The sequence below is a fragment of the Capra hircus genome, chromosome 10, assembly GCF_001704415.2.
Source record: "Capra hircus breed San Clemente chromosome 10, ASM170441v1, whole genome shotgun sequence".
In the NCBI taxonomy this organism is placed as follows: domain Eukaryota; kingdom Metazoa; phylum Chordata; class Mammalia; order Artiodactyla; family Bovidae; genus Capra; species Capra hircus.
This window is the reverse complement of record NC_030817.1, coordinates 67,143,253-67,170,996: the sequence shown is the minus strand read 5'-3', so window position 1 is coordinate 67,170,996 and position 27,744 is coordinate 67,143,253. Positions and strand designations below refer to the sequence as shown.

Genomic DNA, 27,744 nt, shown 5'->3' with positions numbered 1-27,744 from the left:
GGCCACGATGTCGGGGAGCAGCTCCTCCTCCGCGCTTCCCTGGGACTGCGGCAGCGGGGATGGGGCGGGGGCTGCTCGCCGAGGGCTATGTGTACCCAACCCGGCCAATCCCAGTGTCACAGTCTGCTATCCCCACCCTCCGCCCCCACCGGAGTTGGTTCCCTGGGCTCCTTAGAAACTGGCGGGACCCCGAGCCCGTCGGGGAAGAAGAGAGCTACCCCCAGAGGTGTGGGTGGAAGGAAATGGAACCCCATGAGGGCAGAACTCGACCATAAGCGAGCTGGGGGTGGCGGCGAAAGGCGGACTGGGAGTAAATCACTCCTCAAATCCGGGGAAGGGGTACCTGCGCTACGCGGGGCTGGGGCCGCTCGATCTGGCTGGGAACGGCCCCTGGAAGTGTAGCGAATCACGCGCGCACACACAATCGTTCCTCCCGCACACACTCATTCGGCGCGGGGGTGGGAGGGGGAGTGCGCTCTCCAATCTCAGACGTTTCAACCCCGACAAAGCGCCCGCCCGCCAGCTCCCGGCGGCTGAGACGCTGGCGGAGCTGAGACGCGGCGACCGGAGCGGGCGTCTTAAGATCCGAGAGTGTGGCAGCCGCGTTAGCAACTCCTCGGCACTGCTCCCCGCTGCTTCAGGACCGGTCGCTACCCCAGAAAGAGCAAGGGACATGCAAGCCTCGCCCCAGGGTCCCCTTCTCCCTCTTGAGCACAAAACCACCCCCAGACCACAGGACTCTGACCTTTACCACTAGCTGACCTCTTCCGAGAGGAGGACAGCACGCGTCAGTGTGGGAAAACCACCACTGCCTCTCTCCCTCTGGCCCGCTGCTCCACCCTGGGCAGGGAGGGAGGGGCGTGCAGGCCTCGGCGGGGAGTCCGAGCGCCCAAGAGCTGCTGGGGGTGGCAGTGTGTGGGGTGGAATGAATATTTGTGAAGAAGTGAGTCAGGAATCCACTACAGAATTCACTGAGACTTTTAGTGAGCCAGGTATTGTGTGTTCCCAGGTGTGGGAAATACAAAGGCGGCAATTTGGTCCAGGATGGAAGAGACCTCCCCTCTCAAGATGGAAGACAAGACCAGGACATAAAAAGCCGAGTTTATGGCCTGGGGGCTGAATAGGTCTGTAAAATACAAAACCGAGACAGTCCCTGAAGGAGAAAAGGGAATTGTGGAGCAGGGGCGGGCCCTAGGATCTTCCCAGGATAGGCCTTCCAAGATGGAATCTGACTGCTAAGAAGCAAGGTAGACATCCCTATGGGGTTGCTGAGGCCAGGGCATGGAGACAGGAAAAACACCTTTAGCGGGCAGTGTTGAGGGCTGCTTTTCGGGGTCCTTTTATGTGAAAGACAGGAAAATAAAGGAAGAATGAAGTCCAGGCTGAGGACTGCATTGTCCTCAGCCTGGGCAAAGCAGTGACCAGAAGCTTTGCAGCAGAATCTGCCTGGGGAAAGGTATGGGCAGGGAGATTTGTCTCTGGGAAAACCCAGTGGGCCCAGATGGCAGAGAGGCAAAGTGGATGCCTGGCCCTGCACCCTAAGCATCTCACCTCTCTCCAGCTCCCAGGCTTCTGAGATGTCCACCTGGCATCAGGGCCAGTCATGGAGCTGCTGCTGCTGCTGTTGCTAAGTCGCTTCAGTTGTGTCTGACTCTATGCAACCCCATAGACGGCAGCATGGAGCAGGGGCTCCCAACTCCCCTCTTGCCTGCGGGGAGCATGTGATGTATGGCTGCACACACCATGAAGCCTCCCCTTTTACTTTTTGTATTTTTTAATCCCCCTACTCTGGGATCTGCCGATTTTCTCTCAAGGTGTCACAGAAAGGGCACAGTATTTGACAGTAAAGTCCTAGCTTGAAGGCATTCACTAGCAGTGTGGCTCCAGGCCGGAATACTCTCATCTGCAAAAGAAAGCCGATAACACCAGCCCTGCCTGCTGCAAGCAACAACTTCAAGCTAGAGAGTGTCAAGGAAAGAGCTGCTCAGTTAGAGGGCAGAAAGTCCAATCCCACCCCCAGACTGGGGCAGGTGGCGGTGGGGGGAGGCATCCTGGGGTCGGAATAGACTCTAACCCTAGCAAGAATGCAGGAATGATCTCCCTGTTTTCTCAGGCTGCAGAAGAAAGGTATTCCTCTCTTCATGACTCAATTTCCTTTTCTGCAGCATGAAGGAAATTGCTGCCTTCTCTTCTTTCTCTGTTTCCAAGACTAAGGGAGGGGGTATCCCAGAAGTCTGTGTGGCAGGCCGGCCTGACAAGCCAGGACCTGACACCCCCAGGTGGAGTAGAGAAGCAGCTAGAACACAGAAGGGGCACTAGTCCCAAAGAGCCACGCCGCGCCTCTCCTCCCTGGGCCACACAACCTTGTTTACATCCTTTTTCTCTGTGGTGGATGAAGAGTTCGAAGGAAGAAAGGGAGTTGAGGCAAGGCCTCTCTCTGGCCTGTCAGGGTGTGCTGAGCTGTGTGCGTTAAGGGAGGAGCAGCAGTTCCATTGCTCCAGCCCGTGCTACTAGCCCAGCAAGGCCTTATGGCAGGATGGTGTAGAGGTGGGGTAGGATGGGGTGGAGGGGGGTGGGATGGGGTGGGGAGGGCAATGCCAGGTCTCATGCCCTAAAGCCTTTGCTCTGACTTCCCTTGGGCTCAGCATGTTCTGAGCAGAAAAGAAATAGCAACGATGAAAAAAAGCCGAGACTTTGCTTTGGAGCACAGAGGCACCAACAGCCGGAATTAGAAGCTGTCGCTTAGGGAGCTGAAGGCTGACAGGCGATGGAGCTGAGGCAGGCAGGGGGCAGGCAGGCACGCCACACTCCCCTCCCCTCCCACCTGCTGAGCCTCCCCCATTGCAGGCCCCAGGCTGGCAAAGGGCTTCCTCCCAGAGGCGGCTGGGGTCTGCAGTCTGTCACTCTGTCTGCAGCTGCCCCCCTCCGCAGGCTCCCTTCTTTCTTCCTCAAGTGTCACCAGCCCCCTCATCCAGTCACGTTGCACCAGCTCAGCAGGGTTGGGCCTGGTGGCACGTGGCTGGGAGATCCAGAGAGCTGGGGGGAGGGGGGTGTAGGGGATGGGGTGAGTCAGCAGGGGACTCTGGCAGTGAGTCAGCAGTGGGACTGGGAAGGGGGTAGGGACCTTTCTCTTTGTGAAAAAGGTGAAACTGAGGCATGCCGCTGATGGGGAATCTGGCCCCAGCCCCCTAGATCTGCAACAGGAGTGGAACTTAGGTGCTCTTCCCTGGCCCAGAGCCCTGAGAGAGGGCATCAGTTCTTCCTCTGTACATCCCTGGGGGCCAGAAATTAATGCACCCCCAGGGTCCGAGGACTATGGCATATTCCCAGGGGCACCCTGCCATTTTTCCAGAGGACAGAAAGCAGGAGGTGGATATTTGCCCCCTCCTTCTGGGAAGCCCCAGCCTCTCCAGGAAGCAGGACTGCATCCTCTCCCCCATTCCTGGGCATCTTAGCCCCAGGCTGGAGGCCTAGGGACGCTGCCCCAAAGTGACTGAGAGGCAGAGAGAAGGAAGTCTACTTCCAGTGAGCGGCCGTTGACCAAAGCTGGGAACTGCCCAGTGGGCCTTATTTGGTGCTGGCTCTGGCTAGGTCAGTGAGTTCCTTTAGGCCTGGATGCTCATCCCTGTGAAGTTCTACCCCTGGGCTGAGGAGGAGAGGGGGCAGCTGAGTGCTCAGCTGGAGGGCTGAAGACAGAACACTGGCCTGGGATGTAGATGTCCCAGGCTTAGCTGCCTCCAGCGTGTATGCAGGTTGATCAATGACAGGACTTACTTCTGTGAATGAGCAGGGCCCCAGCCTCATCGTGCCCGAGAGACTGCTAGCATCCCAGAGATCGGCCCCCAGAGGAATGGGGGGAGGGGCTCCTGTTTATTTTCCAAAGGCACAGGTGCTCATAGCTAATGGCATTTGCTATAATTCTCTGATAAGAAAACAACCTCTTCCCAGAATCTACCCCCCCACCCTGCCTCTCCCAAGCCAGGGCCTGTCTTCATGTGGAATTTGAGACTGTGTCAATAGGTGTTAGGGAAATCCCTGGTGGCTCAGAGGTTAAAGTGTCTGCCTGGAATTCAGAGACCCGGTTTGATCCCTGGGTCCAGAAGGTCCCCTGGAGAAGGAAATGGCAACCCATTCCAGTACTCTTGCTTGGAGAATCCCACGGCGGGAGGAGCCTGGTGGGCTACAGTCCATGGGGTCGACAAAGAGCCGGACATGACTGAGCGACTTCACTTTCACTTTTCTTTCACTTTCAATAGGTGTTAGGCTTCCCTGGTGGGTCAGTGGCCGCAGAGACCCGGGTTCAATCCCTGGGTGCGGAAGATCCCCTGGAGAAGGGCATGGCAACCCACTCCAGTATTCTTGCATGGAGAATCCCTGTGAATCCCCATGGACAGAGGAGCCTGGCGAGCTACAGTCCATAGGGTCACAAAGAGTCAGAGACAATTGAGCAACTTGGCAGATGCAAGCACAAAGCCTCCTACAGCACATGGTGGGGTCAACCCTAACTGCCACAAGAGTCTAAAAATCTGACCACTCTAAGTCTGTATCAAGGGGCCCAGTTGGCCTGAAATATTCTGATTCCCCAAGAGGGTGGGGACACCTTTGCTCTTTTGCCCCAACCCTGAGGGCAGAGGCAAGGAGGCCACATTTGGGTGGGGAGTGGAGCAGAAGGGTGATGTCATTTTCCAGTGGTTATGGCATCAGGGCTGGCAGAAGGGGAAGTGAATCCTCTTCAAACCCAGAGGCAGGGCTTTCCCACTGTGCTCTGGAAGCGACCTTGCACCTCTAACCCCAGTGCACTTCAGTTGAGGGGCACTCTACTCTGCTGCCTGCCTCCCATTTCTCAGCCAGAGAACAGAGGCCAGGCTTAGGCAGAAAATCTTGGGACAGGGTTCTTTAGTAGGAGTTAGAGAAAAATAAATAAACCTCATACAGTCAGGAGAGAAAATGGTGCTGACTTTGTCAGACAGTCTGAGTCGGGGGCACATGCTGGGAAATGCCCCCAGGTCTTGGAAAAGGGGTGATTGGGCTTTGGGTGGGAGAGAGCACAACAGACTGCCTTTCTCCCCTCTCCCCCAGCCCCAGTTGTCTCAGTGGCCTGAGGGTCATACAGCTGAGGCAGCTTTTCCACATCAGCCTCCCATCCCCCATAGGCAGGAGGCAGCCATCCATCCCCAAAGAACTGGAAGGAAGTGCCAGACTCTGTATCCGGGAACTGACAATGAGGTCAACTCAGGGCAAGCTGGAGACGGGGCCTAGGAGCCAGGCTAAGCCGTCTGCCTTAGGTCAGGAGCTTTTGGAATTTGGCCCTGCTTGAACTACAGGGGCAGGAGTGGAGGTTCCAGGTGGCCAGGTCTAAACCTCCAGGAGAGGAGACGGAGTCCAGAGTGGCTCACTAGGAAAGGCAAGAGTGGGGGGCCAGAACACCATTTCCTGCCTCCCGGGTCATATTTTTCCCCTCCACAAATATGTGACACTTATTCAGAGAGGAGGGGAGGAGGAGCAGGATGTTGGCTTGGAGAGGGCCTCAAGGCCCCAGAGAGGCCCCACATGGTTCCAGCCTCCACCTTAGCCTGCAGCTGAGGGAGGAGCTCCAGTGTCCGAGGGAGCTCCAGCTTCCTGCACCTCAGAACGCAAGGGGCCCTCTCCTCCAGGGGTTGGAGCCATGTCCCAGAAAAGAATGAATGTCCTTGTAGGATGTCCCCATGGGATGGGGGCATCAGAGGTGGCTCTCCTGGGTCTCTGCCTGCTCTGTGAGTATGTCCTGCTCACACAGCTCCCTGGAGACCACACATGGTCTCTCAGGCTTGTCCTCCTCCTCAGAGGGGAAGCAGGCCCGGAGGCAGGTCCTCACTGATTCCTTCACTTCCATCTCCAGGCCCTTCATCTTGACCTCGTACTCTGCCATTGCCTCCTGCTGGAACTGTGGGGACAGTGAAGAATACCCACTGTCTCAGGATGGGCCACCTGCCCCCCTCTCCCTCCCCAGGACAGTGGAACTGAACCCGGAGATGCCTGGTTTGTTCAGACTGCCCCGGAGATCAGGGTGGGAAATGGAACCCATCAGGGGGTTTCCCAGGGGAGGGTCTGCCAACCAAGTGAAGAGATCTGTAGAAATGCCTCATGACCCCCTGGGAACCAGAGCCCTGACCCCTCGGGAGAGGGGCCAGTTCCTCTCCTCCCACCTCCTGACTGGTAGCTCCCCAGAGCCCGGTCCCTTTACACCCTGGAGCCCCCACCTGTTTTTCCATCTCCTGGATCTGTTCCAGGCAGGCTGCTTGCTTCTCCTCCAACTTCTCCTGGTGCCTCTCCAGGTTCTCCTTCATCTGGGCAGGAGTAAGTGGTAGATACAGACCCGTTTAGGCTGGTGTCCCAACCTCTGCACAAATACTAGAACCCCAGATGGCCAAGGGGCAGCCCCTCCCCCACTGCCTCCTGCGCCATCCCTAGCTGCCTGGGCCAACCGAGACAGTGCATCTCCTAAGGGCAGAGTAAAGGCCTGGGACCACCTCTTCCCTCAGAGAGAGTGTGTTTGGGAAGAACATAGCTCTAACACACCTGGTTGATCACCTGCACCACCTCCTGGATGTGGGAGTTGTTAATCTCTCTCTTCAACCTGTTGGGGTGATCAGAATCTCAGATGAGGTAAGAGGCCACTGAGAAGAGCTGGGTAGGACAAAGTCTCCACAGGGTGTAGGCAAAATGAGAACTTCATCACAGAATCATCTGTGGCTGGCACATCTATGTCTGGTCTGGGAACCAGCTAGAGGGGTAAGCAGACAGACCTATGGAGGACCTGAGGAGCCTTTGGGAGCCCTGGGGGCCTTCTGAGGGAAGGGGCTTCCTCACTAAAATGCACTGTTCCTCAAGGCATGCATGGGAAAGTGTAGGTGGAAATCAGTTGTCCCAAGGTTTCGCTTCCCTCTTGGCATGTTTAATTTCCCCGTAAATTCTCCTCTCTGCTCAAACAGTGGTGGCATCTGCTTTTTGCCTAAGGAGGACATTCTTTGATTCAGAGGCAACAGAAGTGGAATCGCCTTTCAAGAACCAGCAGACTGAGAAGCAAGTCAGGATCCCCTTGTAGGGAGGCCCCTTCCCACTGGAGTGGTTCCTGTTCAGCACCAGGCCTGGAGTTAAGTCCTGTGCCTCCCCTCCAGGGCTCACCTCTCCTGAGCCATCTTGTCTGTGGTGACCTTCATCATGGCCTGGATCCGCTCCAGTCTCTTGGCCTCCAGCTTCTTCTTCATCTCTTTGGTGTCACTGCAGAGAAACAGGCATCAGGAAGACGTTTCCTGCGGCCTGGGCCTTGCTAGGAGGTAAGAGTCAGAAGCAGAAGGGAGGCAGGCATACGTCTCCAAGGTCTCCTTGAGGGTCTTCCGCTCTGCAGCCTGTTTCTCCCTGGCCAGCTCCATCATCTTGGTCATTTGCTGAGGGAGAGGAAGAACCGGCTAAGCCAAGCAGAAGAGAAGCCCGTCGATGTGCAATGCGCGGAAGGTGTGGGGTCTGGCCGTCGCTTCCTCTCCTTCCCCTCCCCTCCCGGACTCTGGCACCTGGGCCGCGTGCTGCTCCTTGAGCTTCAGGACACACTCGCATTGCTCCTCGCCCAGCTGCAGCAGCTCCAGCTCCAGCCTGTCCCTCAGCTCTCGAAGGCGCACGTCCTCGCCCTCGGGGCCTTCGGCCGACGCCGCCCCGGCGGTGTCCTCGCCTGGCAGGGTCCTGAGACGGCCACGTGGGAACAGGCTGTGAGCCCCAGGCCATCCGCGCCGCCGCCGTGGCCACCGCCACCGCCCTTACCTCTTTTTGCGGGATCCCTTGCCCGGGCCGAGCTTGCGGCCCCGGCACCCGCCGCTGACTCCCGCGCCCGGCGGCCCGAGCCCGGCCAGCTGCGCCGCGCCCCTCTGCAGCAGCTCCTCCCAGCGCCGCACGCCGCGCCGCCCCAGTTCCCGCAGCTCCTTCTCCTGGCGCCGCTGCAGCTTCACGACGCCCTTCAGCTCCCGCAGCTCCTCCAGGCTGGCGGTCTGCGGTTCTGTGAGGGCCAGGGTGAGGCGTGCGCCCCCCGGGAACCGCCCCCGGGAATCGCCCCCCGCCACAGAGTCCTCGACCCTCCCCAAACTCGACCCCAACTTCTCTCTCGGACTCAGCAGGCCTTACCCGCAACTTCTTTCGTGGCCTCCTCCCTGGCCTTGGCCCCGGCTGCTGCAAGAGCCAAAGGCGAGGCTCTTGGGGTGCCCTGCGGGCCCCCGGGTTCGGCTGCACCCCGCCCAGTCCCGTGACCGTGTGGGCCGCCTGCTGAGCACTGCCCAGCCCGAGGCTTCACACGCAGCTGTTCCCTCCCCAGGTGAAAGTCTTCTCCTTTTTATTTTTATTTTTAATGAAAAGCTGCCCCCAGGCTAGGATGTGCCTATGCCCTTCGGATGGGTGGGAGGACACCGAGCGCCTACCTGCTGACCCATTGCTTGTTGGAGCCGATGCCCCGTTGACCTGGCTGGCAGGGTGATTCCCAAGAGGGAAGGGACCCTGTTGCGAGAGTGGATTGGGAAGGTGCCTCTCACCCTGAGCCCTGGAGTCCACCCCCACCCTCATCATCCCCCAGATGGGGCAGGCCTGTGGGGGGCCCTGGCAGGAGACCTGGTGACACAGACCTCGAGCTGGCCTCCCATGGCTTCCTTGAGCTTCACAGCCTTCTTATCATGGGCACTGAAGAACTTGATAGGATTGGCGAGGGCCACCGTGAGATCTGGGTGCACAGGGATATGGTAGGCCTGGTAAGGAGATGTGCCTCGGAGCCTCTCCCGTCCTCGCCTGCCCCAGGACGCCCTGTTCTACCTTCCTCTGGAGGCTGGCTTGAGGAGAAAGGAGAGAGGATGGACAGCCTGGGGCTCCCGGCATTCCATGGGCCTCCTACCTGCCCAGGTGTCAGGCACATAGTCCTTCATCTCCAGGAAGACAAAGAGGGCAGGCATGGTGAGCGGCATGTTGCTCTCGTTGTGCAGACAGAGATGGTGGTATCCTGTGGGACATACCAAGTGGCCAGTGAGCCAGAGCCCACTGCTTCCAGCGCTGCTCACCAGCAGCCCAGTACTCAACACTCCTGCCTTTAGTCTGGTTCCTGGCTGTGTGATCTTGAGCAGATCACTTTAAGTCTCTGAGACTTTCCCCATCTGTGAAATGGGGGTAACAGTGTCTACCTCATGTGGTTGCATGCATGCTAAGTGGAGTCAGTCATGTCCAACTTTGCGACCCTATGGACAGTAGTCCATCAGGATCCTCTGTCCATGGGATACTCCCAGGCAAGGCTACTAGAGTGGATTGCGATACCCTCCTCCAGGGGATCTTCCTGACCTAAGGATCCAACCTGTGTTTCCTGCAGCTCCTGCATTGCAAGCAGATTCTTTACCACTGAGCCACTGGGGAAGCCCACTTCATGTAGTTATTCTCAAAATAAAGTGAGAATGTGTTATAAGCCATTAAAGCATTTTAAGTGCCCAGTGAGTGTTAGCTGCTTGGGAAACTGCCCCAGAAATTCCGGAAAATTAGACATTCAGTTGGGTGGGCAGAGGTCTCAACCTCTGTCAGTTTCCTGGAGAGGTACTATTCCTGCCCCACTTTCTTGGGCTGATAACATGACAGGGCTACCTTCCTGAAGCTGCCCCATCCTGTGGACAGGATCCTAATACTGGTCTTGGTCTCAGACCCACTGGGAACAGCAAAGAAGGACCCCTGTCCTTACCAGAATTCAGGGCACTGATGGGGATGATGCGGTGTCCAAGAAACTTGTTGCCCTCCTCCATCACAGCGACTCTGAGGGAAGCCAGCTCAGGCATCAAGATCTGGGGAGAGTTCAGGACAGGCTGGAGTGGGGAGGGGGCGGCCAGGCTTTCCGCCTTCCTGGCTCCAGAAATCTAGGGTCAGTGTGAGAACGTTACCAGGTTTGCTGAGGACAAAAGGCCCACTCTAAGCCATGCACACAGCCATCCTAGCAGCTCCTGTCACGGCTGGTCCACACAGGGCAGAGAGCTGGGTATATGGCCTGGGCTCCGGGGGCCTGCTGCAGACAGCCCTTGGCAGCTTTGTCAACAAGTATTCAGTGGGCGCAAAAGACCCCCATGATTCCTTGGGCCCCCGCACCCTGGTCTGAGAGGGCACATTTCTGCCTCTAATCCTAACATGAACAAGCATGGGCCTACACACCTGGACACACACACAAAACCTGCCCACCAAGTAAATTTCTGTAAACTTGGTTTCTGAACTCTGGAAACTCAGGAGGCACAGGTGAGGGGTGAGGAGAGGAGGAGGTTCAAAGAACTCCCTTTATGTATATCCTCTTCTACAAGTAGAGACCAAGGAGGAGGGGCAGGTCCCAGCCCCTGCCTGCCCTAGGCCCCACCCCCACCTTCTCAAAGACAAAGGGCTCCTCCTTCCAGACCGGATTGATGGAGTTGGTACTGGGTGACAGCTTGGTGCGATAGCGCCTCTTGGGATCCCCCGGAAGGCCAAACAGCTCCACTTCCACATAGGTGCGCACGCTGCGTTCTGACAGGAACTGCCCAGAGATCACCTGCAGGGGTGGGCCGTGGCACGGGAGATCAGTATCAGTTTCCTACTCAGGCCATGCCCAGAACCTAAGTCCTCCAGCCCCCTGGCTGAAACATCCATTCTTGGGTACTGGGAAGAGCCCTGTTCAATTCTGGCCACAGAGTAGAGGCTGTGCGGCTCAAAGGTTACGGCTAAGCTCTGGCATCCAGGGTGTTTCCAGCATTCAGGGAAGAGGTGTGGGCTTCCCCACCTCCTTCCCCAGTGAGGAAGGAACAGGGCCCTCCCCCAGGGCCTGGGGCTCCTGCTGCCCCACTCTGCCCACTCTTCTCCCCTCCCCCAACCCAGCCTCAGCCCTTCCCCTTGGTTTCCATGGGGACCAAGAGGCAGCCTCCAGTGCAGAGGAGGAGGCAGTTTCCAAGGCAACTTGCTACTGCACGAAACTGGCTGGGGCTGAAGTTTTCAGGATATCAGGGAAGGGGGTTGGGAATGGAGGGGTGGGGCTCCTGTGTCTTTTTACTCAAGACCCCAGCCCTCCCGGCTACTTGTCCACCTCAGGGCCTTGCCGTAATGGAAAGGGTGGTGGCTACCACCACGTCGATGCGGTCCACTGAGAAGGGATTGAACTGCTTGTCCGACCGACGCATGAACTCATGCTTGAGGAGGTAGCCACTCTGCCCGTTGAACTCGAAAAGCGCCATGTTCTGCTGCATGGGCAGGTCTGGGGGGACAGGGACAGTCAGGCAGGGAGCCCCAGCTCTGAGTCTGCACACAGCCTCTCTTTCCACATTTCCCCGCCTTTCCCGTCTTGTGAGCAGGGAGGTTGGGAGGGCTGTAAGGATGAGGGTTTCTCATATCCCATATTGGTTCCTTAGGGTCTCATCTCTCAGGAAGGGCCCCCAGCCCGAAGTCAGCAGGATCAAAACCACGACCAGACCTCACACTCAGAGTGGGAGCTGAGACCAGTGGAGCAGGGGTTCCCACAGCCCCACTCAGGCTGAGCGGCCAGAACGCCAGAACCCTTGCCAGCACTCTGGCATCACCACATACACACTGGTGTACCTGCAGTCACACAGGTATGAGCCGAGGCACTAAACGCTCACACACCTGCACGTGCACCCACCTAACTGCATCAGCCTAACTGAACATCAGCTCCCCCAAGTCTGTTTCAAAGACCACCTCCTCCTCCCCAGGGAAGGGGTAAATGTGGGAGGGGCAGGGGAAGGTTCTTAAGGGCCTGATCATGCCCTTACCCATCGTCTGGAAGTTGAGGGCAACCATCTGACAACCAGCATTCCAGAACATCTGGGGCATGTAGTTGGAGGAGTCCATGCGGGTACCCTTGGGGTAGATGCGGCTCATTTGGCGCTTGTTGTAGCTGCCATGGAGTATAGGAACCGGGAGGACCACAGACCCACAAGCCTCATCCCAGGACCCCCGCCCCTCCACCGCACCAGGGACCCTGGCTACAGAGGTCTCAAGGATACTCCACAAACTGCACTGAGGACTTGGAGAGCAGGTCGTAAGCCTTGAGCTCCGTGAAGGAGGAGATAACATAACTTCGGTTCTTCTCTGCATAGAGAATGACGGAGAGTCCACATCAGGCTGTCCCCTCCCATAAACCTGTCCTCCCCTTTGGTATGCTTGAGGGTTGAGGGGCCAGTCCCAGGGCAGGAAATGTGCAGATCTCTGTGGGTAGCGGTGTGTCCTGGGATAAAGGGTATGCACAGTGGATACACAACAGGGGTGGATTGTGAGTGCCAGAGCCCTGGAGGGTGGGATGCATGCCCTGGGCACACACAGGGAGTGTGGGGAACACACAGAGATGAGCCCAGGGGTCAGGAACGTGCCATGAAGTACAGGGCACAGAGGTTAGGGGCCCACAGCAAGAGTGGTGCACAGGAAAGGGCGCAGGCTGGGGGTTCAGGGATGAGAAGCATCGCAGAGTGGACACAGAAACAGGTGTTGGTGATGGGGACATGCATAGAGGGTGAGAGGAACTCACTGTGAGCATGTCCAGAGAAGATAAAGGTAAACAGCACGGGTGCACTCAGAAAGGGAAGGGGACAGGCACTGCGCTCTGGCTGGTGTCTTTGCCGTCCACACCCTCCCAGGAGTTCTCATGCCCCAGAGACCACAGGAGCCCCCGGACGCCCAGCTGAGGTGGCCTGGTGTAAATGACCTGCCTGTCACCGACACATTCCAGAGCATTCTGCTTGCTGCCAAGTTCCCAGTACAGTGACAGCACACTGGGAGCCACTGCCACTTAAACATGCCCTTTGCCTGGCTCCTCTGCTGGGTATTTATAGACAGGGCTCCCAGCCCAAGGGAGGGGAGGACCTGCCGGGCTCTCACCCCCACCCATCAGGCTGCTCTGGTGTCAGGACACACGTCCAAAGGGCCTTCTCCTGCATCGAATCTTGACTTCCAGCTTCCCACCACCCCGTGCTAACTCACGGGCAGAGAGCTCGAAGGAGATGAACTTGGTGGGCTGGATGTAATTGACTAGGCTGGACATCTCCTTGTAGGCCGTCACCTCCAGGCCCGCTGTGCCCTAGGGAGGAGGGGGAGGGTAGAGAAGAGGCCAGAACAGAGCCCGGCCCCACACCCCCGCCTGGAGGACTCCCCACACACCTCATCTGATTGCATCTTCTTTATCTCTTCTTCATCCAGGTTCCCCGACTCCTCCTCTTCCTCTTCCACCTCCTCCTCTTCCAACTCAGCCCCTTCCTCACCAGCCCACACTGCCACATACAGCTCCGTCAGTACTGGGGGCACCGGGAGACCCCACACCAGGCTGGCTCTCCCCTTCAGGCCCATCCCCTCTCTCCCATTCCAGATGCTCCCCCATGCCCACGCCCACCCCCACTCCTCCCAGGCCAGCTCACCTGTATCCTCACCCACAGGGCCATTGGGTGGGCTGCTACCCTCAGCCTCCCCATCCGGCTCCTTGCTGGGGGATGCAGGGCCAGAAAACTGGTTCTTCTTGTTCTTTATTAGGATCTTGCCTCGGAGATCCTCAGGGCTGGGCAGGGGGATGCCAGGTTTCAGCTGTGGGAGAAGAGAGAGAGGCCTCAGCCATCTCCTCACCTTCAGGGTATAGCCTAAGCTCCTTCAGGCCAGGCTGCCCTCCACTTGCCCCCTGCCTACTTCTCCAGCCTCATGTCTCCTCACTCCACCTAGGGCACCAGTCCTCTGTCTGACCCAACTTATCCCAGCTCCTCAGTGATGTTTTCTCACCTTATTCAGTCTGCCTGGAACACCATTGCCCACTGTCATCAAGATAAATCCATTATCTCCCTTAGGTTACAGCTTAATAATCACCTTCTCCAGGAAGCCTTCCCTAATCCCCAGGACCAGATCTGGAGCCCCAAGTACTCCTAAAGCAGCCACTGGTTATAATGGCATGGTTACTTGTCTGCCTCCCAACTAGAGGGTAAGCAGTCTGAGCGCTGGGACTGGCCCCTCTGCCACTGACATGCCCCTCAAGCCCAGCATGATGTCTGACATGTGGTAGACAATAGGACCCAACAGTCCTCGAGGTTAGTCCCAGCATCCTGGCACCCTGCCCTGGGTCCCCAGCCCTTAGCCCCAGATGCCCCACAGTGAAGTCTTCTCACCGGGAACTTCTCCAGGGGTTCTGTGAGCAGCATATCCCCAAACATCGTCCGGCAGTACTCGGCCATCTTAGCCTGTTGGCGGGGTCTGCAGGGAGCAGATGTGGGTGGTGTTCAGCTGCTCCTCTCTACCCTCTTATCCATCTTTTTGTGCCCCCTGATGACCCAGATCAGGGGCTCAGGAATTTGGGGAGGCAGGGACAGAGGCAGGAGAGCCCGCAGTCCCAAGGAGATTGTGAGGAGACCTAGGAGGGAGCTGGAAGGCATGGCTAAGAGGCTGGGGAATGACTGTGGCGAGGGTAGCAGCAGGTGGGAGACAGCGCCAGGGAAGAGAACAAGGCTGGGTGGCCGGGATACACACGAGTCCACGTGGTTTTCAAATGACAGGATGACCGGATAAGGGGAGGTCTTAAAGGCACTTTCTGCAATGGCTTCGATTGCTTCCTGGAGGAGAAAGGGACCCCGTGGGGAAGAAGGAGGTCAGTGCTGTGCTTCCACTCCCCAAAAGGCACCGTTGTCCACTCTCCAGTTTCAACACACGTATAGAACTGGAGGGCGACTCTTGGCCCCTGTCCCTTCTGGTCCCTTCTAGTCCCCATGCTGGTCCAAGGCCTCCCAGCCATCCCTCCTCTCCTGCTTCACCACCCCCAACCCCCAGAGGCTCTTGGCCCAGGGCCCTTCAATAGTGCTCCTGTCACCAGCCTCTGCACACCGAGTCTTACCTTGAAATAGATGTCTGTGGTCATGGTGAAACCGTGGGTGATGATGGGCTCCTCGTCGGGGGGCTTCCCCTTCCAGCAGTCCAGCTCCACGCAGCGGCAGCCTGCCAGCAGCACTTGGCGGTACATCTCAGCAGAGGAGAGGCCTGAGAACTGGCCAGCTGAGCCAGAGGAGGGGCGAGAGGCAGAGGCTTCACTCCAGGGCAGTCCTGCTCTGCCCCGCCCCTCTCCATCACGGGGGCTGTCCTGTGGGCAACCCCTGCAGGGGATTCAGGGGACAGGAACAGGGCCCAGAAGAAGAGAGGTTGGCTGTGAGGTCGCCAGGGCCCACCTGTCAGGTAGGTGTTGTGGGAGGAGTTGATGAAGTAATGGTTGAGTGGCTGGGTCATGTCGTGGTGCAGCAGCAGCTTGTCCTGGGCCAGCACACTGTTCTCCGGCCCGCAGAGAAACCACACCATGCCCTCAGGGGACAGCTGGCCTGGGGGATGGGGTGGTTGTCAGGGTTGCAGCCTAGTTACGGGGATGGGAAAGGTCCATGGGAAGGCCCAAGTTTCCCTCAGTCCTCACCCCGCTGCACATTGATGCCGCTGGGCTCATACTTGTCGATGAGGCCCTGCACCTGGTCAGGCCGCGCTGGCGGAAACAGCAGGGAATTGAGCCTGGAGTCACGCTGTTTCTGGTTGATGAATTTGGCCAGGTGCTCCTTAGTCATATACGGTTTGGCCTTGGAGTGGCTGCAGGCCAGAGAGAGGAGCACAGGTCCCCCTCTAGATCCCCTGGGCTGGGGTGAGAGGGGGCTCAGACAACCCCCTTCTCCAGCAACATCACCTAATTATCAGCATGGCAGGTGGGAATTTCAGCCACCACCCCTTCCCCAAGCCCAGCCCAGCCCAAGAAGCTCACTAGGAAGTGAAGATCTCATCTATTTCCGGCCGAGGACAGAGGCTCATGAGGAAGCTCTTGTACACGGATTCTGGGAAGTCCTCGGGATTGATGGCATCGTTCTGGGAGATAGAGAGTCACTGATGACTCCTGGGTCCACCTCCCAACACTAGGAACCTCAGACTAGGCCCAGCCCTGTGCAAGGGGACCTGGGGAGAGGGATGGCTCAGGGCAGACAGAAGAGCATCAAGGGTACCCTGAGCCCCTACTTTTCAAGGCCCTTGTTGCTGAGCAGAGAGCATCTTAGCTGGTTTGCTTTGCCCCTGAATTGACCTCAGCTAGTCACTTCCCAGGTGGCTCAGTGGTAAAAGAATCCGCCTGCAATGCAGGAAACACAGGTTCAATCTCTGGGTCAGGAAGATCCCCTGGAGGAGGAAATGGCAACTCACTCCATTCTTGCCTGAAAAATCCCATGGACAGAGAAGCCTGGAGGGCTATAGTCTGTGGGGTCACAAAGAGTCAAACACGATTGAGTGAATGAGCACGAGTCTCTTGGCTAAGACAGAATTTGAACTAAGAATGACCAGAACAGGAAAGGAAAGAGGTGAGAAGCAACTGGGGCTGTTTGTCAAAGCTGTGGGCTATCTTTTTCTTTTTAAGTGAAGGATAAATTTTCAAAAGAAAGCAATTTGCATATAAACAATGCACCTAACAACAGAACCTCAAAATGCATGAAGCAAAATTGACAGAATTGAAGGGAGAAATAGACAGTTCAACAACAATAGTTGGAGACACAAAAAAAGCACAAGGAATGATAATGAAACATAGACAGATTGGACTTCATCCAAATTTAAAATTTTTATATTCCTTCAAAGAAGGTTAGCATGGCCCCTGTGCAAGGATGACACATGAATTCATGAAGTGCTCCATATTTTTTAAAAAATTGTATTCCAAAGGACACTGTCAATAAAGTAAAAAGACCACAGAATGGGAGAAAATATTTGCAAATCAATATTTGACCAATAACTGATATCCAGTAACTGACCATGCCACAGTAAAAGACAGTCCAATTTAAAGATGGGCAATGGATTTGAATAGATGTTTCTCCAGAGAAGATATGAAAATGACCAATAAGCATATGAAGAGATGCTCAACATCATTAGCCTGTGTGCTGTGCTTAGTTGCTCAGTCGTGTCCAACTCTTTGCGACCCCATGGACTGCAGTCCTGCAGGCTCCTCTGTCCATGGGATTCTCCAGGCAAGAACACTGGAGTGGGTTGCCATGCCCTCCTCCAGAAGATCTTCCCAACCCAGGGATCAAACCCAGGTCTCCCGCATTTGCCATCTGAGCCACCAGGGAAGGGGATTCTGCTGGGCCAGTTTCTGAAAATCATCAGGACAAGGAACTCCTTTCTATGTCTGTTCCATTTTCTTCCTTCTGGAATAAGAATGTCTATGACTATTATCATATGCCTATCACACCACTGCATTTTGGAAGCATGAGCCCTGTTGTCTTTTTCACTGATTCACAGATGTAATAGGGCTTCCCTGGTGGCACAGAGGTTAAATCGTTTGCCTCTAATGCAGGAGACCTGGGTTCGATCCCTAGATTGGGAAAATCCCCTGGAGAAGGAAATGGCAACCCACTCCAGTATTCTTGCCTGGAGAATCCCATGGACAGAGGAGCCTGGTGGGCTACAGTCCACGGGGTCCCAAAGAGTCGGACACAACTGAGCGACTTCACTTTCACACATGTAATGGAATTTTGCCCCAGGATTTTGACCTGTTGCTGATTTAGCTGATCTAGATGAGATTTGCCTGGAAAACCCCATGGTCGGAGGAGCCTCATAGGCTACAGTCCATGGGTCACAAAGAGTCAGACACAAGTGAGTGACGACACACACAGATGAGATTTAGGAATTTCGAACTGATGATGTTTGGATGAGAGTTTAAACTTCAGGTTTGAGACTTTGGGGAATATTAGGGTGGGGTGAATATATTTTGCACAGGGGACAGACAGAAATTTGGGGATCCAGAAGGCAGACTGAAGTGGGCTAAAGGTCACCTCCAAAAAAGATATGTCCATATCTTAATCCCCAGAACCTTTGAATGTCTCCTTATTTGGAAAAAGGGTCTTACAGATGTAATTAAGTTTGGGCTCTTCATATGAAATTATCCTGGATTATCTCAGTGGACTTGAAATTACAACAAAAGTGTCCTTATAAGAGAGAGGCATAGGGAGATTACACAGAGCAGAAGGCAATGTGAAGACAGAGCAGAAAGAGAGATGTGGCCATAACCCAAAGAATGCCAACAGCCGCCCAGAGCTGGGAGAGGCGAGGGAAGAGTTTCCTGCAGAGCCTCTGGAGGGAGCGTGGCCCTCGATTGTGGACATCTGGCCACAACAACCAAGAGAGAATACATTTCTGATATGTCAGGTCACCTAGTTTGTGGTAATTTATTACAGCAGCCAGGGAAACCAATGCAACTAGTAAACACTTTAAAGGGTTTTGCACTTTTAAAAAACATTCTGAAGAAAATCTGGATAAACCGTGTGTACATGCTTAGTCGCTCAGTCGTGCCTGACTCTCTGTGACCCCCGTGGACTGTAGCCCACCAGGCTCCTCTGTCCATGGGATTTCTAGGTAAGAATGCTGGAGTGGGTAGCCATTGCCTTCTCCAAGCTAATGCCTTCTCATTATCCTTAGGTAATTGCAAATCAAAACCACAGTGAAGGGCAGTCCAGTGGTTAAGACTCCACTCTTCCACTGCAGGGAGCACAGGTTCTATCCCTGGTCAGGGAGATAAGATCCCACAAGCCAGGGGGTGTAGCCAAATGGAAAAAGAGCATAAAACCACAATGAGATACTGTACACACAGAATGACTAAAGTAAAAAATAAAAAAAGAGTAACAAGTGTTGGTGAAGACGTGGAGAAATTGGGACACTTGTGCAATGCAAGTGGGATTATAAAATGGTGTGGTCGTTTTGGAAAACAGTCTAGCATTTCCTCAAAATATTAAGTATTCTGCTGCTGCTAAGTCACTTCAGTTGTGTCCGACTCTGTGTGACCCCAGAGACGGCAGCCCACCAAGCTCTCCCGTCCCTGGGATTCTCCAGGCAAGAACACTGGAGTGGGTTGCCATTTCCTTCTCCAATGAGTGAAAGTGAAGTCACTCAGTTGTCTCTGACTCTAGCGCCCCCGTGGACTGCAGCCCACCAGGCTCCTCCGTCCATGGGATTTTCCAGGCAAGAGTACTGGAGTGGGGTGCCATTGCCTTCTCTAAATATTAATGAACGATTTTGTCTGGACATATGTTTTCAGGTCACTTGGGTACATACCTAGGGGTGGAATTTTGGGGTCATACTTAATATTAAGTATAGAGTTACTATATGACCCCAAAATTCCACCCTTAGGTATGTACCCAAGTGACTTGAAAACATATGTCCAGACAAAAGCATTCACAGAAGCATTATTCAGAATTGCCAAAAAGTGGAAATGACCCAAATGTCCATCAACTGTTGAACAGATATCTACACCATGGAATATTATTCCACAATAAAAAGGAATGAAGTACTGAGAGATGCTACAACATGGATGAAGCTTGAAAACATTGTGCTAAATGAATGAAGCTTGATATCAAAAATCACATATTGTATGATTCCATTTACATGAATTGTCCAGAAGAGACAAATCTATAGAAACAGAAATGAAAAGTAGATTTGGTGGCATTCAAGAATTCTGTGCCTTTGCTTTTCATTCCAGAAAAACCCATCAGTTGTTTTCCAGGTTCACTCTGAAAAGCCAATATCGGTCTCAGTTTGGAGCAGAGGCTCTGAGCAGACGAGCTAGACTTGAACCTTGGACCCACCAATTACAAGCACAGATGGCTCAGGGGCTCCTACTGCGACGCTGGAGAACTGATCAATAAGGAGGATGTGGCCAAGGTGGGAGCTCAGGAGGTGGGAGTAAAGAAGCATGGATGTTACTGACAGCAGCCATGGTGCCCTAGCAGGAGCCCACTCACACCTTCTCCCCAACCCCCAGCTTGCATCCCCTGTGACTCATGGCACCAAGGGGTCCCCAGCTCCATAGAGCTGACCGCAGGGAAGGATTCCTCCTGGGATGCATGTGGACAGGTGGTCAATGAGGCCTCAGTTTTATTTATTTATAACATTCCAAATTCTTATCAGGAGACAAGACTCCATGGATTCTGGGTGGTACTCTATACTGAGGCACTGGCCAAGGGAGGATGGGGGCCTGAGATCCACCCCCACCAGGTAGGAACCCTGGCTCAGAGCTGTGTTTGCCCAGACAGCTCCTTTCTGTAAGTCACCTAAGGTACCTCATAGGTGACCCCGCATACAACTTGTAATTCAAAATTAATTACTTAAGTAAAAAGAAGGGGCTTCCCTGATGGCTCAAGTGGTAAAGCATCCGCCCGCAATGCAGGAGACACAGAAGACCTGGGTTCAGTCACTGGGTTGGAAAGATCCCCTGGAGAAGGAAATGGCAACTCACTCTAGTATTCTTGCCTGGAAAGTCCCATGGACAGAGGAACCTGATGCGCTATAGTCCATGGGGTTGCAAAGAGTCAGACATGACTGAGCATGCAAGCACACCGGTAGAAAGAAAGATGTTTTCATGTGTTGAGCTGAAGGAATGTAGACCAACCTACTCTGAACTTGGGCACCTCAGCCCCCTGCCCTGGTTCTGTCCCTGCTCCTGATGTCAGGAATCGGTGGCTCCAGAGTTACCTGGTTTTTCAGGCTGTTGGCCAGAACTGTACCATCATTTCTGCCCTCCCCACTCCCATGAGGCCTGCCTAAGTTGCCCTCCAGCCAGAGGCAACTCAGGTGAGGAGGAGAATGCTAGGAGTGGGCTGAGAAAGGAGAACCACTCACCTTGCCTTTGGGGAGGTGGCAGGCGCTGAGGGCAGCTTCCACCCGCTTGCGGTCAGCAGGGAACATCTGGAAAAAACTGAGAGCAGAGAAAGTGAAAGTGAAAAGTGAAAGTTTCTCGGTTGTGTCCGACTCTTTGCGACCCCAAGGACTATACAGTCCATGGAATTCTCCAGGCCACAATACTGGAGTGGGTAGCCTTTCCCTTCTCCAGGGGATCTTCCCAACCCAGGGATAGAACCCAGGTCTCCTGCATTGCAGGCAGATTCTTTACCAGCTGAGAAAGGCATCAGGCAAAGAAGGGGTGTCGGGCCTGGAGAGGGAAGGCTTTGAAGAGCTTGGAGGAGGGAAGGGGAGGACATGTGGGGAGGGAATAGGGGAGACTCACTTCTTCACGGGAATCTTCCCCTCAGGGTTAAGCTGCATCTTGAGCTTCACAAGGCTGGTGGGCAGAAAGCAGCCTGTCAAGGCTCAGTCCCGCACACTTAACCCTGAAGGCCAGGCAGGTGGGCACTTACATCTTGTCCAGGAAGGTGCTGCGGGAGGCGTTGGCCGTCAGCGGGTGCTTGGCCAGAGCCAATACGTCTTCAGCCCAGTCCTGCAGGACCCCAAACACAGCGGTCAGGTCCCTGCCCCCAGAGGTGCCACCTCACCCCACAGCCCAGGCCCGTCCCTCGGGATTTCCGGGCAGTCCCCAGGGCCCAGACCTGTGCTCCCCACACACCTTGCCCACGTTCTCCTTGTAGGAGACGAAGTTATGGAAGGTGAGGTCCACCATGTCAGGGCCAGATACTACTGTGAGCGTCTTCAGCAGGAAGTTGTCGGGGGTGTTCATGTTGAAGACTTCCCGGAGCTTCTGGCTCTGCAGCGGGTGGTGACACAGTGGGGATCAGCAGTGTGCCGCTGGCCCTCTGCACCGTGGATCCCCTGTCTCTCCTTCTCAGCCACGTGAAATCTGGCTCACTGGAGGGCATCTCATCTGTGCCCATCGTGGGAGCCATGGAAGGAGAGGCCCACAGGAAGAGACAAACCAAGACCGTGGGGCTTGCAAGTTCTGTGTATTTTGTTTGCCATTTCTCATTTGAAGTCAGATTCTTAGTCCCCAGGTTCAGGGAATCTTGCTTCCCACCAATCCCTTCCTCCAACTTCCTTACCAGCATTAGGCAAAAACAGGCAAAGCATTTGGAGGGCAGGGGAGAGGGGGCTAGCCACACCTCCCAGACAGCCTGGGGTGCTCTAGGGGCAAGAGCTGGCCGTGCAACATCTCCATTCACTGTATCCTGACACCAAAGCCCCAGCAAGCCAGGGGGCAGCCACACCCCTTCATGGCTGAGGGAGAGACCCTTGGCTCGCTCCAGAGATCAGGCTCCCCGCCCCCACAGGGACCCTTACCCCATGGAGCTGATGGCTGTGCTGAGCCTGGTCTCCTCCGGGCCCACTTACCTTGGGCATCTTGGCAAACTTCCCAAAGCGGGTGTCCCGGATGCTGGTGATATCCAGAAGCTCCATCTCCTAGTAGCAGCAAAGACGGGATGTGGACCAAGACATCAGATCGAGGATGAAGGGCAGGAAGCTTTACACCCCTTCACATCTTGGCCAACTGCCTTTTCTAGATGCCAAGACTGTGGGGTCTCCCAGATTGCAAACTTCCCTTCTCAGCAAGTGGCTCGCCTTCCTCATGCGACCCTCCTCCCTTCCTCTATAGCCACGCCTCTCCTGGCCACTCAAATTACTGGGCAGCTGTGACCTCATCTCCCCACCTCCATCCCAGATGCACTCTCCCCAGACACCCCCACCCTTCTTTCTGCCCATGTGCTGAGACTTCTCTGATCTCTCTGGACCCTCAAGGTTACCCAGAACCATAAACAGGGAATCAGCCTTTGGCAGCAATTCTAACTCCATTCTCTCTCTCCAAGGGATGCTAAGGGTGGAGCACTGGGGCCCAAGGCAGTCGTGGGCCTCACTGGGGTCCTCCCTCCCAAAGCAGCCAGGCCCACCCACAGGGCGTCTCATGGAGCCACCCCTTCAGGTCACTCTATACTGCTGGCATCCACACCTTCACCCCTGTGTCAAGAGGCTGCTTGGATTCGACAGATCGGCAGGAGTTCGGGGCCATGGTAGACAGGGGCTGCCTCACCTTACTCTGATATGTCCAGTACAAGTAGTAGCCCTTGGGATCCACACGGAGGATAACCGGAGAGGCTGTCGTCGTTTCCTGCAGAGAGAAGGAGTCAGCCCCCTGCTCTGAAACTTCAGGCTGAGCATTCCTGGCTCTAGCCAGGGGTTTCAGAGTTCACCGTCTGCCTAGGAGGTGGCTGTCCCAGGGGTCTGTGGGTATTTCTCTTTGTTCTCCAGAGCTAAGGGCGGGGTATAAGCCTTAAAAGCTCTGAACCAGGGCTGGGAAGGGGTAGAGGGTTGGAAATGACATTTCTGGAAGAGAAGAGGGTTTCCCCTCTAAATCCCAAACAAAAGTTCTCCCTCTAGATCCCAAGCAAGAGTCTTGGCCCCCACCTTACCCTGTTTTCAAGGCCCACAACTCAACCACTGGAGTAGAATGTTCCTCACCAAGACTCCATGCTACCTCCAGGAGAACTAAACACAGTGAGAGCCGAGAACCCAATCCCTGCAAAGCAGCCTAGCTCCTGCCTGCCCAGTCCTCCCATCCGTGGATCCCAACCACCCAACTGTCCCACATGCCTTCCCACCTCCCAACACAAGCACCCAAACTTTCTTGCCTAAAATATCATCAAAGACGAGGTTCTGGAAAGCCTTTCCTGAGACATGCTGCAACAACAGGGTAAGAGCCGGTTCTCAGATGTAGAACCCTATCTAAGAAATCCCCAGGGGCTCACAGACTCCCAGGAAACAAGCCTCTCCTAGACCATGAGCTCTGTGCACCATGTTTGCTGAAGGAGTGAGTGAATGAAGAATGAACTCCCTTCTGAACTCCTGTTCCACTCACAGAGCACACAGGCTGCCTTTTATCTTAATGGTCTTTGTATGCACAAATAACAAGATACGAAAGCTGAAGTTTCCAACAAGGCACGGTAGTTGCTACACACCAAACCAGAACAAATGCAAAACTTACAAAGGAAATGGTCCAGAAAAATGTTCTCAAATCCGGGGTGGTTAGGATATGAGAGGGAAGAGAACACTGCTAATTCTGGAAAAAGCTATGTTGTGAACTCCGTTCCCTTGCCTCCCCAAGGGAGGGTGGGGAGGCCTGACCCCTCACCTTAGACCTCCTGCACTTGGAACGCTTTTGTCACCCCTGAGGTTGTGGGGTCTGACACCTACCTGGGAAAACGAATGGGTGACATACGGGCTGACTGTTGGAGAGAGAGAGTCACAGTGGTGTGATAGTGAGCCCACACCCCCAGAGTCTGTAGGGCAATAAATCCGTATTTTCTGGGTCCAAAATGGGCCTGCGTGGGAGAGGGGCAAAGCCAAAGTTGCAAGAAACTGAAAGCAGTAACTGGATTCTGAGGGGCTGAAGAAGTAATTTCAAGTGACCTCCTGAAATAGAAATGATAGGAGGACCTTGGGCTTCCCTGGTGGCTCAAGGGTGAAGAATCCATCTGCAATGAAGGAGCTGCAGGAGACATGGGTTCAATTCCTGGGTAGGGAAGATCCCCTGGAGGAGGTTATGGTAACCCATTTCAGTATTCTTGTCTGGAGAATCCCATGGACAAAGAAGCCTAGCAGGCTACAGTCCATGGGGTTGCAAAGAGTCATTCACGACTGAAGTACTTAGCACAAACCCAGGAGGCCCCTAAGTAAGAGATCCCCAGGGGCTTCCCTGGAAGGTCTGGTGATTAAGATTCTGCACTTTCTTCGCAGGGTGGGGGTGCAGAGATTCCTTCCTTGCTCAAGGAATTAAGACCCCCACATGCTGTGTGGTACGGGCCAAAAAAATTTTTTTTAATTAAGGAAAAAGATTCCCCAGTTTGGGGAAGGTGGTTGGTGGGTCTCCTAAGAATCCTCAAAAATATGCATGAGAAAAAAAAGAAGTCTTGACCTTTTGCCAGGCCCAGTCCATGATAGCAGCTGCTCAGTTAAGAGCATCAGTACCTCTTTGCCCCATCCCTCTGTGCACCCCACTCCTAGTAGGCACAGAGGAGGAGCAGGGGATCCCCCCACAGGCCTTCACAGAACGTCTGCAGCTCACCTGAAACCATTCTTGGAGGTGGGGTAGAAGATGTCATTCTAAGTCAGGTTGGAATTTTGAGATAACTAGTCTCTGAAGTTAGACTGGGCTTTGTGAGGAAAAGAGTCCATAGACTTGTTTATTCCCCAAGAGCAGATGGAATGTCTCATGACTGGCTGAGTGTCCTTCGGGGGTCATAGGGGAGCTTCTCCCACAGAATACATTGTAAAGGGGCTCTGGGACACAAAATTAAGTTGAGAGCTCATTAGACGCACTGTACTTATCCAATACCCAGGTTATCTGCCAGCTGGACCAAAGGCAGTCTGAGAGCAGAGCCTCATCTGGCAAGTGCATGTGCCTGAGACCGGGAGCTTCCTGCTCGTGGGAGGCAGGGTCCAGGACCCTGCAGTGCCCTGCCTCAGGGAGGGCAGCGGGCCCGCTGGGTACACGGAGGCTGGCTTGCAGAGAAGGCCACATGGCACATCCCCGTCCATAATGACGCTAAGGTTACACACATTTCCCGGAGGAACTGAGAGAGGCCACTTCACTTTTCATTCTGAGCCACTTCCCTCGTCCCGCAGACTCCTGGGACATACCTCCACCATGCCGCAGTGGCCACACCACTCCTGTCAAAGCAGAAGGCCCCTTACCACGGGCCACTCCCCACAGTCATGGCAACCGGATTACTCAGCCGAGCCCAGTCCCAAAGGCCTGAGAGCCGTAACTCATGGCCCCCCTCATCCCACCTGTGAGGAGGAGGAACCAGCCCTAAGGGCCCACCCCTCCTGCCCCACCACCCAGCCTTCAGGTTCCCTCCCTGGGACCAGCCAGCTCTGACTCTCACACCAGGCCAGCCCAGCAGCCTCCCCTCCCTGAGGAGGACCCCAAATCCTTCCCCTTCCCCGCCCAGAGAATGCCTGGCCTGTGGCCACACACACATTTTCAGGGTCCAGGAGAATCAGAAGCTAGGAAGGAGGCCCAGTTTGAGAAGGAGCAGACGCATGGAGACAGAGGTGCAGGACAGAGCGTGGTTTCCCCATTCCCTGCAGACAGGCAGGCGTCAGGGAGCCAGGCAGAGAGCAGCCGGCAAAAGCAGAAGTCTGTAAGTTCCCTCCCAGGCCTGGGGAGCAGAGCCTCCAGGTCTCACTCGCTCAGGGTCATCCCACAGCCGCTGGTGGGGAGCGGGACATCCCCGGGACAGGCCGGGGTGGGTGCAGAGGAGCAGGTGCTTATGCTGGGAGCAGAGGCCTGGCTCACCTCTGCTTCTGGTCCGGCCTTGGCTCTGGGGCACCTTTCCTCTCTCCCTCACTGAGACCAGGAGAAACACACCCTACTCTTCTTGGGGGTTAGGGAGAAGGGGAGACCCAGACCCAAAGAGGCTTCCTCCTGCGACCACCCGAGCAGCCATCCTCCTCTCACATCCACACACAGAGCCTTAGCCCCTGGCCGCCGAGGGACACAGGCTTGGGCACATACCCTCACCCCCAGGTTTGGGGGCCAAGCCACACGGGCGCCTGAATCCTGGCAGACATAAACCAACCCAGTCCCCCTGGCAAAGCCCGCAGCAGCCCATCCGCCACCCCATCACCGCATCAGCCCTCTCCAGCCCCACTCACATCATCCCATTTGATGAAGCGCTCCCCTTGGCTCAGATAGGCCTTCACTGTGGGGGGCAGCAGGACAGGGTTGAGAAGAGACATGGTGCCAAGAGTCCCTCTTTGGAGAGGCTGGGCAGGCAGAGAGCTCGGGAGGAGGGGAGGAAAGAGGGCGGGCAGGAGGGGAGCCTAGCCGGGCTCACATAGCACCCGCCCCAGCTAGTCCGGAAGTCTGGGTGCTCTTACAGCCCACAGGGTGCAGGACGAAGTGTTTCGGCCAGAGGCCCATCTGCCTTTTAAATCAGCCTCCTCCCGCCAGCCTGCAGCGGGGGGCTGTGGTCACCGCTCCTGCCCATGGAGGCCGGGCTCCCCTCCCCAAAGCCCCCGCCCTCACCCGGCGCCTCAGCACTTCCTGCTCAGGGCTTCCTTCTCTGTGCTGCTCGGCACTGAGAGACAGGTCATGAGGTCTGGTCGCCTCAGAGCAGGGGCCTCTTGGTCCCAGATGAGATGCAGCAGGGGCATGAGCTAGGGGTACTGTTCCCCAAGTGGACACTTTGGGGGAAGGGGCCCCCACAGCGATGGGGTCCTGAGCACCAGAGTCTGTCTCTCAGAGGCTGAAGAGGAGGCTGGGACCACCCTGAAGATGGGAGTTGAGGGTGGGGCAGGGTCCAGCTGGGATTGAGTGCTTTGAATAAGCAAAGTTTGCTGAACACCCAGCTCCTCTTTCTCAACCCTTCCTCCCCATGAAAATGAGGTGCAAGTGAGGCAACTGCACCCCTCACCTGTCACATGACTCCCTCCTCTCAGCCCTCCAGAGTGGCCAAGGCCTGGACCCTCACTGACTAGTCGCCACTCGGCACACAACTGCCCTGAGCACCCTTCAGCCACCGCCCTCCACTGTGATCTCCTGCAGGCCTCCTCCTCTGCCCTGCACTGGGGCCTGTCAGAGGGAACACTTAGGGCAAGGGGTGCTGTTCAGAGAGGCCTCTGTTCGGTCCACTCAGGACGCATGACCCTAACTCTACTCCAGCCCAGGCCCAGGCCCTGGGAGCTGTCATAGCCCAGGGCAGTCCAGCCCACTTCCTCTTGCCCAACCTGCTCTTATCACCCTTCTTAACCCAGCTGGGGGAGCCAGAGCTCTGACCAGGACTTCCTTCCCCTCTCAGGGCCCCACTTTCTGCCCCAGGTCCCATCATGGTGCCACCCCCTGGTCACCACGGGACCCTTGCCCAGGCCCTAGAACTGCCTCCGATGGCCAGTCTGGCCCAGGGCAGGAAGAGGGGGGCCCTTTGGGGGCTGGAGCTGAGGGGATTCCTAGCACAAAAATAACTCTCAGAAAAACAATTGTAA

General features: G+C 55.6%; 1 protein-coding gene across 2 annotated transcripts; it reads right to left on the bottom strand.

Moving 5' to 3' along the window:
- On the bottom strand, positions 4,880 to 26,759 carry PLCB2 (phospholipase C beta 2). Of its 2 annotated transcripts, XM_018054456.1 has the most exons (32): positions 26,416 to 26,759; positions 22,790 to 22,867; positions 22,096 to 22,164; positions 21,377 to 21,514; positions 21,171 to 21,250; positions 21,041 to 21,094; positions 20,656 to 20,731; positions 15,773 to 15,873; positions 15,437 to 15,603; positions 15,201 to 15,347; positions 14,873 to 15,030; positions 14,512 to 14,594; positions 14,154 to 14,238; positions 13,422 to 13,584; positions 13,168 to 13,277; positions 12,991 to 13,087; positions 12,021 to 12,105; positions 11,787 to 11,911; positions 11,100 to 11,254; positions 10,394 to 10,558; positions 9,731 to 9,830; positions 8,906 to 9,010; positions 8,643 to 8,737; positions 8,442 to 8,517; positions 8,152 to 8,196; positions 7,795 to 8,026; positions 7,551 to 7,716; positions 7,351 to 7,427; positions 7,165 to 7,260; positions 6,559 to 6,616; positions 6,240 to 6,326; positions 4,880 to 5,923 (listed from the first exon to the last, which is right to left on the bottom strand). In XM_018054456.1, exons 1-32 carry the CDS (start codon positions 26,497 to 26,499, stop codon positions 5,720 to 5,722), a joined length of 3,561 nt encoding a protein of 1,186 aa, XP_017909945.1. In that variant the 5' UTR covers positions 26,500 to 26,759; the 3' UTR covers positions 4,880 to 5,719. The 2 variants fall into 2 exon arrangements, with proteins under 2 accessions (XP_017909945.1, XP_017909946.1); XM_018054457.1 differs by lacking the exon at positions 8,152 to 8,196 and having other exon boundaries at positions 5,578 to 5,923.

Excerpts from the sequence above, each read along its gene's own strand:
- PLCB2 (XM_018054456.1), bottom strand. The coding sequence starts at position 26,499 with ATGTCTCTTCTCAACCCTGTCCTGCTGCCCCCCACAGTGAAGGCCTAT. Across the intron at positions 20,732-21,040 it reads GGGAAGATTCCCGTGAAGAA|TTTTTTCCAGATGTTCCCTG; the intron begins GTGAGTCTCCCC and ends CTCTGCTCTCAG. Across the intron at positions 15,031-15,200 it reads CCACAACACCTACCTGACAG|CTGGCCAGTTCTCAGGCCTC; the intron begins GTGGGCCCTGGC and ends CCTCTGGCTCAG.